Consider the following 12,485-nt stretch of genomic DNA (forward strand, 5'->3'; position numbering starts at 1 on the left):
GCATGGGGAGTTGCGAAGTCCTTCCCTACAAATTCCCAGTCTTCGATGCTGTATTGTATTTCTGCTGTGGCCAGGGTGAGATCGATGTTGCTCGTAAATGTTCGACCTTGTCGACAGACAAGAAAGGAGGGTTGTTCTGTCGAGTAGTATATCGAGAGGCCATTGCTATTTATAAAATTTTCTAAGGTTTTCCCTCGGGAGTTGGTTAGGTTGTCGCTCCAAAGCGTCGACCTGGCGTTGAAGTCTCCCGCGATGACACAAAAAGAACGTTCAGTTAATGTCTGTTCTATCAGTGGGAAGGTTGCTTGTTGTTGACCTCTAGGCGGGAAATAGCAGTTGATTATGGTGATATCTTCAATGCCAATTGTTGTGATGTTCGATTGGTCGATGTTTGAATAGGTGATTTTGATTTGCGGGTCTAGAATGATAGTTACGGTTTTCTTCTGTTGGTCTGAGTAAAATCTCAGTCCACTTGATTGCATGGTTACGAAGTTAGGTGGTGGCTCTTGAATGAGCAGTACGCTGATCTGCTCCGTGATGGCGTGTTGTAAAACACTATGATAGCTGGAGTAGCTTCGATCGACATTTATTTGGGTGATTTTGAGTTTTCGCATGGTTGGTATATGGACAGGTCTAGGCGCCATTATAATCAGTTAATTCGTTGGCGATTTGTCGCATTCGTTTGAAGATTGGGCACATAGCTGACATGGCACTGTGGGAACAGTCAATTTAAAGTGTGAGTTTTGACTCTCGCATTATATTTGCTGCAGTTGACACACTTCGGTGTCTTCTTTTGGGTGCATGTTTTTGTATTGTGCTCATCAGCGCAATGGGCACATGTAATCTTTTGATTACATTTACTCGTACTATGCCCGAACATCTGACACTTCCAACACTGCAAGAAGTTGGAGTATCTGCTTGTTCGACATCTGCGGTAGTCGATCCTAACAAATGGATTGGTGGTGAGAATTTTGTATATTTTTGGATCGCATCTGAAGAAGAAATCGGCGTTGGTGGTTTTGCCATCTCCTTCGTTCTTCTTGAAGGCAAGAACGAAGTTATTTTCGTTTAGTTCCACATCAGTGAGCTCATCATTATGATGTTTGAGCTGGCTAACGAGATCTTCGTAGGACGTGTCATTCGGGATGCCATGGATTCGCAGGATCGGTTGCTTCTTCTGCGCCGTTGACCAGTTGATGTCCTCGCGGGTTGAGACAAAATCTATAAGTCTGTCAGCATTAGGCTTGTCATTGCAGATGACGGCTATTCGAGCTGACGAGATTTTTGCAATTCTGTTGATTTTTATGTTGTGATCTCTTGGTTTATATATGTTGTGAAAAATTTCGATGAGTTGGTCGCTTGTTGTTCCAGCCTCTTTGTGGCTCAGGATAACTGAGGTGCCATCGGTCGGTAGAGGGCGCCCTGGTAGTAATCCTTCTATGAGTTGAACAGCTGGTTTGTTGTTTACATTTGGTTTGTTTACATTTGGTCTGTTTACATCTGGTCTGTTTACGTTTTGCCTTTGATTATTGTTTGTGGATCTTTGTGGCCTGTCAACCTGTTGAGAGTTTCGTCTGCTACTTGGGTTGGTGCCTGGATTGGAAGGTGGATCATTGCGCTGGCGACGGAAGGACTGGGTTCTTATACGCGGTTCCAGTTGGTTGTCAGTTGAGTCAACTGTACGAGTCGCTCTTGGGACAAGTTGGACCTCGTTAGTTGGACCATTGTTTTGTTTAGGTCTTTTGTTACCATTAAATTGCATATTTGTATCCGTATTTGTACTGTCTAGTTTCTTGTTGGCTTCGCTTAGCGACTTTTCGAGGCGTGAGACTTTCCACTTGAGCGAGTCTATCTCAGCTTTGAAGGCCTCTCTTTCGGGTGTCGGGCATGTTGAGGTGGTTGATGCCTCGCGGAGACTAATAAGTTCTTGTTGAGTAGATTTGTGCTTCGCTTCAGCTAGTCTTAGATCACTTTCTAGCTTGGCAACCTTTTCGCGTAGACTAGTCGTTTCTTCGTCTGGTCCAGTTTCGGTGGATCGAAACGTTTCGGCCAGTTGGTGTAGGGCATCTAGGGCAGCATCAATTTTAGAGCATTCGGTGTCCATAATCCTTTTAATATCGGGCGATTGACTCTTGCTCTTGACGAAGTCAAGCATTGTTGTTTTCGACGCTGCAAGGTCAAACAATAAAGCCTCGATACTTGGGACACTGGCCAGGTTTTCTGTTGATGAGGTGGAATTAGCAGAGGTGGTCCCTCGAGTAGCTCGAAGGCCGAACGATGGTATGGTTGAGGTTGAAGGGGCACGTCGTTGAAGGGTAGAGGGGTTAACATTGGTATTCACCATTGTGAATTACAACGTTAAGACGTTGCCGCTCACAGCGGTCAGACCGTTGATTGTTTGGTCTTGGGCTGTTCACGGGGTGATGCAGGGGACACTTATAAATAAATTTAATTAAAAATATTTATAAAAAGATCACTTTGATCGGGCGGAAAGGTCAAAAGAGAGCAAAGAAGAGGTGTTACCTCTTCGACGGTTGAAGTTGGTTAGGTTAGGTTAGGTTAGGTTAGGTTAGGTTGGTTAGGTTAGGTTAGGTTGGTTGGTTAGGTTAGGTTAGGTTAGGTTAGTTAGGTTAGGCTTGGGTTGTTTTTTTTTTTTTTTTTTTTTTTTTGAAAAGCTAGTTTATTTGAGTTAAGGGCATGAATGGGTCCCTTGCTTACAGCAAGTGCAGAGTACTGTTTAGGTTAGGCTAGGTTAGGTTAGGTTAGGTTGGGATTGGGTTAGGTTAGGTTAGGTTAGGTTAGGTTAGGTTAGGTTTTTTTTTTTTTTTTTTTTTTTTTTTTTCAAATAGTTCCAGTGTCCGAAGACACCTTCACGGTTTATTTCGATATATCATCTTTTCCCTATCTGGAAAAGTTTCTTGCGAACTGCGTACATTGATTTTTGTTTACAATTTGTGAATTTTGAAGGGAGGAAGATATGAATATTTTTGAGGTGCGGATTGGATGGAGGGGCGAAGGTGGATAACATAGTGAGGTTCGGAATTTGATTTGTGGAGCAACAGTTCAGTTTGAGCCGAAGCTCGATTAGTTAAAGATAGGGGCAGACGGGAATACGGAGATGATTACAATTGTTGGGGTTCGGATCGAAATGATACAATATTTGATTCGAGACGAGGCTCGATTGCTCATAAAAATAAAAACATAAGGCATAAAGATACAAATTTCATGAACATATAGATAAATTTGATATCCGAGGTACGGTTCAGTCCTTTGACTTCTTGCTTCGTTTCCCTTTCGGTGAATTAACCTCGGTGGATTGGTCTTCGTCTTCGGTTGGGGCGGTAGCATCGGAGGCTTCGGAGGACTCGGAATCACGTTCTCTATCTTTATTTTTCCTTTTCTTTTTCTTCTCTTTCTTTCCGCTGGTTTCAGGTGACGTCTCTTGTGCTTCGGAAGGGTCGGGTTGGTGTCTTGTAAATCATTGTCCAAGCTGGCCAAGGTTTTTGCCTTTGCTTCTTGTACTTCGAGGTTAACTGCATAAGTCGTTGGTAAATGTCTCTATTCACCTTTCTCGTTATAACCTTTACACCTTCTGTCTGTGAGGATGCATTATCTCAGCATGAGCAGATACATCCTCAGGAGAGGTGAGTATATCGAAGCAAAGGTTGCACCAATTTATGTCGAATTTCTTCGTACGAGAAACAGCAAGTTGCTCCAATGTTTGACGAATGGATTCGTGACCATCTGTACCAGTTACAAGCACTTTTTCAATATCAGTCACTTTATCCTTGATTTCCGAAACTTGAGTTACGATGGACCTTTTCAATTGTGCCAGTTCCAAGGTAAGCTCCTTAACTTGATGAGTGTCGTGTAAGGATAAGTTCAGTTCAACCATGGCAGTTTCCGATGCAGAATATGTGCGTGAGACCGGGTTGACGTCTTTGGTTTACTTGTTGAAGGCTTGCACATTTGTTTGGACATGGTTAAAAATAGTGAGAATTATACAGGTTAAAAGGTTAAAGAGGTTATTCACAATAGGTTGTATAATTAAAGCGGACTTCGGAAGGGAATTGTTGGTTGGTTCGAAATAATTGTTGCTGCGGTTGAGTGTGGTGAAAGGTGAAGTTACAATAATTTGATGATAAAATAGTACAGTGAATGGATTGAAAAGGATTCGATTTGATTTATAAAACAGTTTTATAACGAACTTCGGGTGAGTTGAGGAAATGTATGAGTTCGGAAGAACTGGCTGCGGAGGATTGAAGTTAAAAGATAAATATGTTGTTGTTACTATGAGAGACAAGATGAAAGTGACGATCAATTTTGTTGATGTCGAAAAGAGTTGAATCAAGTGGCGCCACCTTCAAATGTAAAAGATGTTTACAGTGGATCGAGAAGTTTCTTTATCTTGGCAACTCGTTTTACGACTTTTGTTAATTTTTCATCAAGGCTTCCATTCTTGCACACTTCGGTGTATTGCCTATCACGATTTTGATCTTTCGACGAACTGTTTTAAGTAGGCACATGGTTTTGTACTTTAAGTGCTTCCCAATTAGTTTGAGTCTGCCCTCCTTATTTGGAATGTTTTCAATTTCTTTTGATATCAAGTTCTTCAGATTCGCTGGGTAGTTTATTTAGAACACTTTCCAGATTCACTTTATCGATTATTTGCTATTTGAGATGAATTCAAAGAAGATAATCTTTACCATCGTGTTGCACAAACTGATCATCCATGAACTCTAGTAGAATTCGTTTTGGATAGTTCAGTCGAACAGTGGTGAAAGGCACTTCAGATTCACTGTCACTTGATGGTAAAGGTGTTGGTGATTGAATCGATTCGATTGGTTCCATTTGTTAATTTGACGTATGGTAAGATGATAACTATTTGCACAAGTTTAATAGAGTACAAGCTCGAATGATGAATGAGGTGATGTTGAGGTGAGTTTTGTGACGATTGAATGGTATCCGTAATGATAATACGAGGTTCGTAACTAATCGGATAGGTGCGTAATGATGAACAGGTGCGTAATGATAGGGAATGTACAATGATGAGGTTCGGAGACAATTTTGTAAGGATTTGAGGTTCAGGGAACTTTTATTTTGATTTTGCTTAATGTTCACTGTTTGAGAAAATAAGGACAAATGATATGATGTGGGGCCTGGTTTGTCTAAGCAAGTGGCTCTTTACGTTATTTTATTGGTCTTCTTCTGGCTCGTATTCGTCTCCTGATGAGAATTCAGACGAAGATTCTGATAGATTTACTTCGTCACTTATTCCTGGAATACCGGCAATGGTGTTTTTAAGATCAGCTATTCCCTTTTCTACGGCCGAGAGTCTTTGCGTGTGGTTTTTAGCTTGCTTCAAGGCGTATTTACGAAAGCATTTGAGGCCAGCTTTACCTCGACCTTTCCACCAAGAGTCTGCTTTGGTTGCGACGTTCTTTCGACAGCTAATGGCTTAGCTTTGACTTGCATGGACGCTTCATCCGATGGATGCTTTTCTTTAGTAGTCACAACTGTTGACTTGTCACCTAGGTCACTTGTAGACTTCTCGATTGTTGTTGTTGCTGTTTGTGGTGGTTTATCACTTATAGCTGAAGGTTCTACTGTAACCGTTGAGAAACTAGTGTCAGAAGGACTTTCCGAAGCAGATGGTGCGGTTGACAAATTGACTTCGGGAGGTTCGTCTTGAAATGAGACTACGGCTTCGGCTTCGAGTAAATCAGAAGTCGCTTTTGGCACTTCGGATTCGGAAGCTTCGGTCACTTTTGCTGCTTTGTTCGTTTTCCGAGGCTCGTATGAACACTCAGCTTCGTTTTCGGACGAAGAGCTGTCAGATACAAACTCTCTACTCGTTTCTTTTCGGTTAACCTTTTTTCGTGGTGATTTCGCCTGTTTATTACGATTTTCCATCTGATCTCGCCAATTCTTAGATCGGTTTTCTAGTTCTTCGGGCGTTAGGTCAACCCAGATATCATTAGCTTCTTTTGCGTCCGGATGGTAAGATTGCCTATGTTTATGCATACTTCTAGCTTTGTTGTCCTCGAGGTAGAAACATTTTCTTTCCAAACAGATTTTATATCGACTTAGTGGTGGTTTTGGAGCAGGCCCATGAGAACCACCTGGAAGTAGTCGATGAAGCACGATTTTATAACCTTTCTCAGGTAGAAAACCTGACCTGTACTTTTCCGGAAGTTGATTGAACTTGTTCTTCGGAAAAGGCCCCATTTCTCGATGTGAATGTCTCCTGGCTTGGTTTCTATCTCCCTTTCGCTTGTTGAACTCTCTGAGTCGACTGCCTTTTTCTTATTCACACCAGATGATTGTTTATTTTTCAATTTTTCGATCTCTTTGGCTTGTTTATCTATGAGTTGATTTAGCTTATGAAGGTGATTACTTAAGAAATCGGGTGCTTTCTTGATGAGCTTGTTATTTATTTCTCGAAGGTCTTGCTTCTGTGTGTTTTCAAGGTACTTCTCAACAGATGAAAGCGAGTCCTTCGATTTCTTGCTGTGTCCCTGGTTGAGGTATCTCCTTTTCTTTCCTAGCTTCATCACCTGAGGTTGAGCACAGAACTTCAGGTTCGCTCGTGCCTTGAGATTTTGTACAAGGTGACTCTTCTCTAGTGCCAAGCAGAGATTTCAGCTTGAGCTCCATTGATTCTTCGTATTTCTTCATACGCTGCTCCATTATCTCTTCCATCTTTTTGAGAGTCTCCATTTCTTTAACTTTTTCACGACACTTTTTGCACTTATTACACCTACAATTTGATTCTGTTGTGTTGATATGGTCTGAGATGAACTGTTCGTAAGTTTTGGTTATTGACATAGATGAATTTATGCACTGTTGATTATTGATGAAGTATTAAGGTGAGATGTAGAACAGGAAGAACTTTGGAAGCACTTGGGTTAGAAGTAAAAGATCTAAGATGTGATTTAAGATGGACGAACGATTAGCACAATCACTGAGGTTTCACTAAAATATATGTCCGAACTGCGGTAGAATGGTTTGTACGAGGTTCGTATTTGTACGACGAATAGTAGGATGAGGTGCGAATATGATTTATACACGAGGTTAGTAATGATACGAGGTTCGTATTTGTACGATGAGTAAGATGAGGTGAGAATATGATTTTAACACGAGGTTAGTAATGATACGAGGTTCGTACGCAGAAGAGATGGTTCGGTGAGTTCGGAAACGTTTTTGATGTTGACTTGAGGAGATCAGATTGACAACTGAACCTATTCGTGTGTGTGAGTAGGTGAAGACGATGATAGCGCCATCTGATGGAGAGCTGCGGTGGGACGAAGTGCGGGAGGTTCGTATCACGAAATGAATGAAATATTTAAAGTTGCTGAGATTTCCGATGCTTGAGCTTCGTAACTATACGCACGATATTTTGCTGAGTTACGAGGTTCGTAAGATTGTATACGATAAGGTTAGGTGATCACTTGGTAAAAGCACTATTTACACTGAGCTTTCAATGGAAACTGGAAGTTCGTATGCTTCGGATGTGAGATGTGTGGTTTAAATACAACTGTATGTGATTTATATACAATCAAATGATGATATGGTGTTGCTTTATGCATTAATTGAATGCTGCTTACTGATGAGCGAGGTTCTAATATTTTGTCTCTCTACCACTTTGTAGATGCCTGAGAGGATGATTTGAATGTCACTGTCTTTAACTAGACTATGAAAGAACTTCTCTGTATTGGTTATTTTGTCTCGGGACAGTGATTGCATTTGAATTCTCTGTTGATTGAAGGCAGGACAGTCAAAGAGTATGTGATCAGACGACTGGGAACACCTTCATCGCACAAATCACATGCATTGTTTCCCTTAAGGATGTTTATCCTTTCCATGTGTTTTTAAACATTCCGTGGCCGGTAAGAAAAGGGGCAATTTTCTGCCACTCGCGAAGCTCGCTAATGTTAGAAAGTGCCTGAAAAGACTTCGAGAACCTGCAGATTTGGCTGTTTTCGTTCCCAGCTAGTAGTTTGTTGCTCTCTGCATCACTTATCGTCTTTAGCTGATATTTGGCATATGATTTAGGTACACTGTCAAAATTCTTTTTAGTCTTCATTTTGACTCCTTTTTTGGCTAAGTCATCAGCGATTTCATTACCATCTATCCCAGCATGGCCCTTAATCCATCGTACTTCGACTTCTGCTTTGTTTGCTATCCTTTCCAATAGTACCCTTGTATCAGATATCAGTTTTGTCGAGTTTGTATACTGTTTAATTGCTAGAAGTGCTGCTTGAGAATCAGTGTTTATCGTAACTGATTTATGACACGCGATAAGCTTATCCACTATTTCAGCTGCCTTCATTATCGCGAATACCTCTGCTTGGAAGACAGTGCAGTAATCAGCTAGGCAGAACTTTCTTGAGCTCTCTGGCTGTATCATACAGAATGAAGACACCAGCACCAACACCATCCGAAGTTTTCGAGCCATCCGTGTACACATGAATATCTTCCGAGCTCGGTGACTAGGTTCATCACTTGGTTCGGTTATTCTGAATTTGACAGAGAGACCAGCTGGATGAAGACGAGGTTCGTAAGGGATTGTCTGCTCAAATTTCCTATCGGACGGAAGGATAATACGCTTCTGTACCCACTTATAATATTTCTCTGCAGCATCGTTTTGATTAGTACGGTATCTACTGGTTTGTAACCACAGATGGCAATTGTGTTGACCCAGGATGTGGTGTAGAAAGTTTTGAAGTTCTTATTATGTACAATCTTTGCAACTTTCTAAGCTTCTGTTTTACGTAATTGAACTTGAGAGAGAGAGCCCCATGTTGTAACAGCGTACTCCAGAGTGGAATTACAACGCCATCCCAAATCTTTCTGAATATTTCGATGTGGTTACCAAACATTGACTGTGCTTTAAACGCAGCTCTGTTACTAAACTGCGTTGTTTTCCTCAGAAGTTGATCAAGATGTTTTGTAAATTTCAACTGTTTATCTAGGGTGACGCCTAGGGTTTCACAGTTTCCACTACAGGTACGATTTCGTCGTTTATCTTCAGCTCAATGCAATCTCCTTTATTTTTGATTACCAGCAAGGCAGATTTTGGGCAGAGAATTTCATCTTCTCGTTCAGGGACCATGATTCGGATACTTGTTTTATCACGTTGTTGCTCTGTCATCAACTGCTTTGTATTCGCTTTTACTATAATAGAGACATCATCAGCATAAGCATAAACAGTTATGCCTTTGCTCAGGTCTCTTATAAGATCATTTATGATTAACAGCCAGAAAAACGGCCCAAGGACTGAACCTTGTATACACCCTTTGTTGTTGTCTTCTCTGCACGGGAGCATAAATCTTCTTGCTCTACTCTTCTCTCTGACAAGTAAGAGTGAATAAGGTGATAAAGATTCCTCGAGTCCTTGCTCTCTGTAGTTTATGCAATACACTCGGCCACCAGGCACTATCAAAAGCACCTTCGATATCTAATGATATAAGTATGACGATGTTATTTGTCTTCCGAGCCTCGGATAGGTCTGACACGAGAGTTTGAATACAGGTTTCTGCTGATTTCCCTCTTCGGAATCCGAATTGCGAATCATCAATAAAATTGTTTCTTTCGAGGTGCCAACACAGTCGCGAATGTATCAACGACTCAAGACCTTTCCCCAGCATTGGTAGAAGTCCGATTGGGCGATAAGACTTCGGTTTAGTGTAATCTCCTTTCCCACTTTTTGAATATATTTTATTACTGCAGTTTTCCAAACCTTGGAAAGACCCTTGCGACAGGCAGCAGTTATAGACATGAAGCAGAAGGTCCGTTTGTTGTCGTAATCGTTCACAAATCGCTGAATTGAGACCATCATATCCTGGTGACTTTGATACATGTACCTTAGAAAAACCTTCTCAAGTTCATTGTAGCTGAAAGGGGATCATTTGCTGGAAGTATGTTGTCAATAGCTTCATTTGATTTTGTATCTTCGAATTACAATATGTTGAGCACAATCGTTATGTTCCGTATCATCAGGAAGAAGGTGTTTAATAATAACATTCCTGAATCTGCGGCAGACAGGAACTTGTTTTCTGAATCTGTAAGACACTGTGACTGTATAACAGAAGAGTTCTTTAGCCATTTGTTGACCGGATCCCATGTTTTGCTAGCATCAAGTTGTTTAGTATAGTCTCTCCACGATTTTAATTTCGCCTCTTTGATATGACTAGAAACCTCACTACGAAGCTCGGTTAACCGTTTTCTCAGCGAGTCACGACGCTCGGAGTTAGAACATACCGAGATACTTCTTCTCAAGGCATTTATCCTTCGGTCAAGAGCCACAATGGTTGAATTCTTCCAGAAACATTTCCTCGACATTTGTTTCTGACTTTTACGAATTGTATAATCTGCAGTTTCTGTAGCCGCACGCGTATATCTTGCTGCAAGAATTTCAACACTGCACTCTCGAGCTCGATGCACACTGTCAAGTTTTTGGGTAGCAATGTTTTCGAAGTTTCTCCATGACTTGGGAATCTGCTTGAATACTTTAGTTGAGTCGAAGGCTGTAAACTTGTATTTCACTGATAATTCAAACGTGATCGCATAGTGGTCCGAAGTTGTCGATGAGTCCGCCCTTACTTTCCAATCGTGCGATTGTGCTAGAAGGTTGGGAGAGACACAGGTGAGATCCACTATACTTTTATGAAGAACCCCTGAACGCACTGCACTAAAGGTTGGGTGTTTTCCATGATTTACCGGAACTAGCTGGTTAGCTTCCAGCATTTCCTCTACTTGAAGCCCATTTGCATTAGTTTTCTCATCTCCCCATTGAGTTGAGCGTCCATTGAAGTCACCACAGCAGATAATCTGTTCTTGATCAGTAGCAGTCGAGGTTCGGATTAAATGGGTCAGTGATGTAATAATCTCCTTTCTTTTCACTGTCGGAGGAATGTATACCGATGTTAATGTTATCCATCCATCGGTGGTGAAGATCTTACATGCCGCAATATATGATGAATTGGATTTCAGCGGCATTTGTGGGATGTTTTTGTCTAAAATAATTATTGCAGCGAAGGCTCTTCCGTTCGGTTCATGGTCAGATGGGACATAAAGATTGTAACTTTTCTTTACACCTCGCAGCTTGTATTGTAATGGTTAGTTTCCTGTAGCATGGCTATAGCTACGCCCTCTTCTTCACAGATACTTATTGCTTGTGCAGTCGATGTTTTGCTTCGGTTAACGTTTAGCTGTAGTATTTTGATCTTTGTTGGTGGTTGCATCTAAAAAAGTTTTTCAGATTTGAGGTAGAAGTCCAAGATTTGCCTTTGCTTATCTAGGGCTTCTCTATATACTGGACACCTTGTTGACCGGGTGCTATGACCATATACGCGTTCTGCTCCTTTGGTATAATAGGGATGTCTTTCACAGTTCAGACAACGGTATTTTTCAAAATTTCTTTTGTTCGTGCACTCTTTGACAGGATGGTCTTCATGACAGTTGTGGCACGAAGTAATTGGGTCTCTTCTACGACAGTGTTTGGCAACATGTCCGAAGCTCAGACATTTATGGCACCTTGTTACTAGAGCATGCGGAAAGATGCGCACATATTGGTATCTAATTCCCACTTTCCGAGCTTCGATAAGCGATCGAAATAGTTTAGATGTTACTTTCAGTATTATATCCCTTGTATTGGATTGATGCCATCCTCTCTTTCCTCTTGGATATTAATTATATCCTCAGAAAAGGTTTCGGTTTCGTAGCTAGAGAACTTCCCTGTTCTGCAACCATAAGCTTTGCTATCTGGTCAAGTCCAACGGATTCACTTACACGGGCAATTTTCACGAATAGGTGAGGTGGCTTCTCCTCCTCAATCTCGAATTCATTGTTCTTTGAAGCTTCCTCTATCATTTCGCTTATCTTTAAGCGTTGGACACCTTATTAAGGTCTTTCGAACCCTAATTTACTAACTCGTTGCACGTTTACTCCAATCTCACATGGATCGATTTTCTCCGTTATATAGTATAGCAGTCTTTCTGCTTATCTGCTTCTCCTGGGTCAAGGTCTTGTTTGTTTAACAATAAAGGCACAGGAGCCATCAACCGTCGGGTTTATATTCCTTGCCATTTCTGCGTACCTCCTTCTTTGTGGAGTGCCTGATAGTTGGGACGAAGTTCATTGAAGGGCCAGGGATCGGGTTTGATATTGTCTCGTTGTTTAGAGGCGGAAGTGAACTGCACCTTCCTTGATGGCTGACTTGGTCGCTTCACTGACCTTGTTAGCTGTTGTTGACATTATTTTATCAGCTCATTCGGTAATTTTTCACTTGCACGTTTGACTGTTGAGTCCGCAATTCTATTCACTATATTTGCGACCAGGTTAGACTCTACCGATCCTATTCTATTTGCTTCAGCAACGATGTCACAAAGACTAGATAGCACTTGTGTTTTTATTTCGGCCTTTATATTTCCAGATTGAGCAATTGAGGCCTCCGCAGTTGTTACACTTGCTTTGATTTTAGT

General features: G+C 41.3%; 1 protein-coding gene across 1 annotated transcript; it reads right to left on the bottom strand.

Annotated features, from left to right (window-relative positions):
• Window positions 1-9,960: 9,960 nt before the first annotated feature.
• On the bottom strand, window positions 9,961-11,001 carry LOC128389985 (uncharacterized). Its single transcript, XM_053349642.1, has one exon. It carries the CDS (start codon window positions 10,999-11,001, stop codon window positions 9,961-9,963), a length of 1,041 nt encoding a protein of 346 aa, XP_053205617.1.
• Window positions 11,002-12,485: the final 1,484 nt, after the last annotated feature.

This window comes from Panonychus citri, unplaced genomic scaffold, assembly GCF_014898815.1.
Source record: "Panonychus citri isolate SS breed McGregor unplaced genomic scaffold, ASM1489881v1 Contig00112, whole genome shotgun sequence".
Taxonomy (NCBI): domain Eukaryota; kingdom Metazoa; phylum Arthropoda; class Arachnida; order Trombidiformes; family Tetranychidae; genus Panonychus; species Panonychus citri.

Excerpts from the sequence above, each read along its gene's own strand:
- LOC128389985 (XM_053349642.1), bottom strand. The coding sequence starts at position 11,001 with ATGCCGCTGAAATCCAATTCATCATATATTGCGGCATGTAAGATCTTC.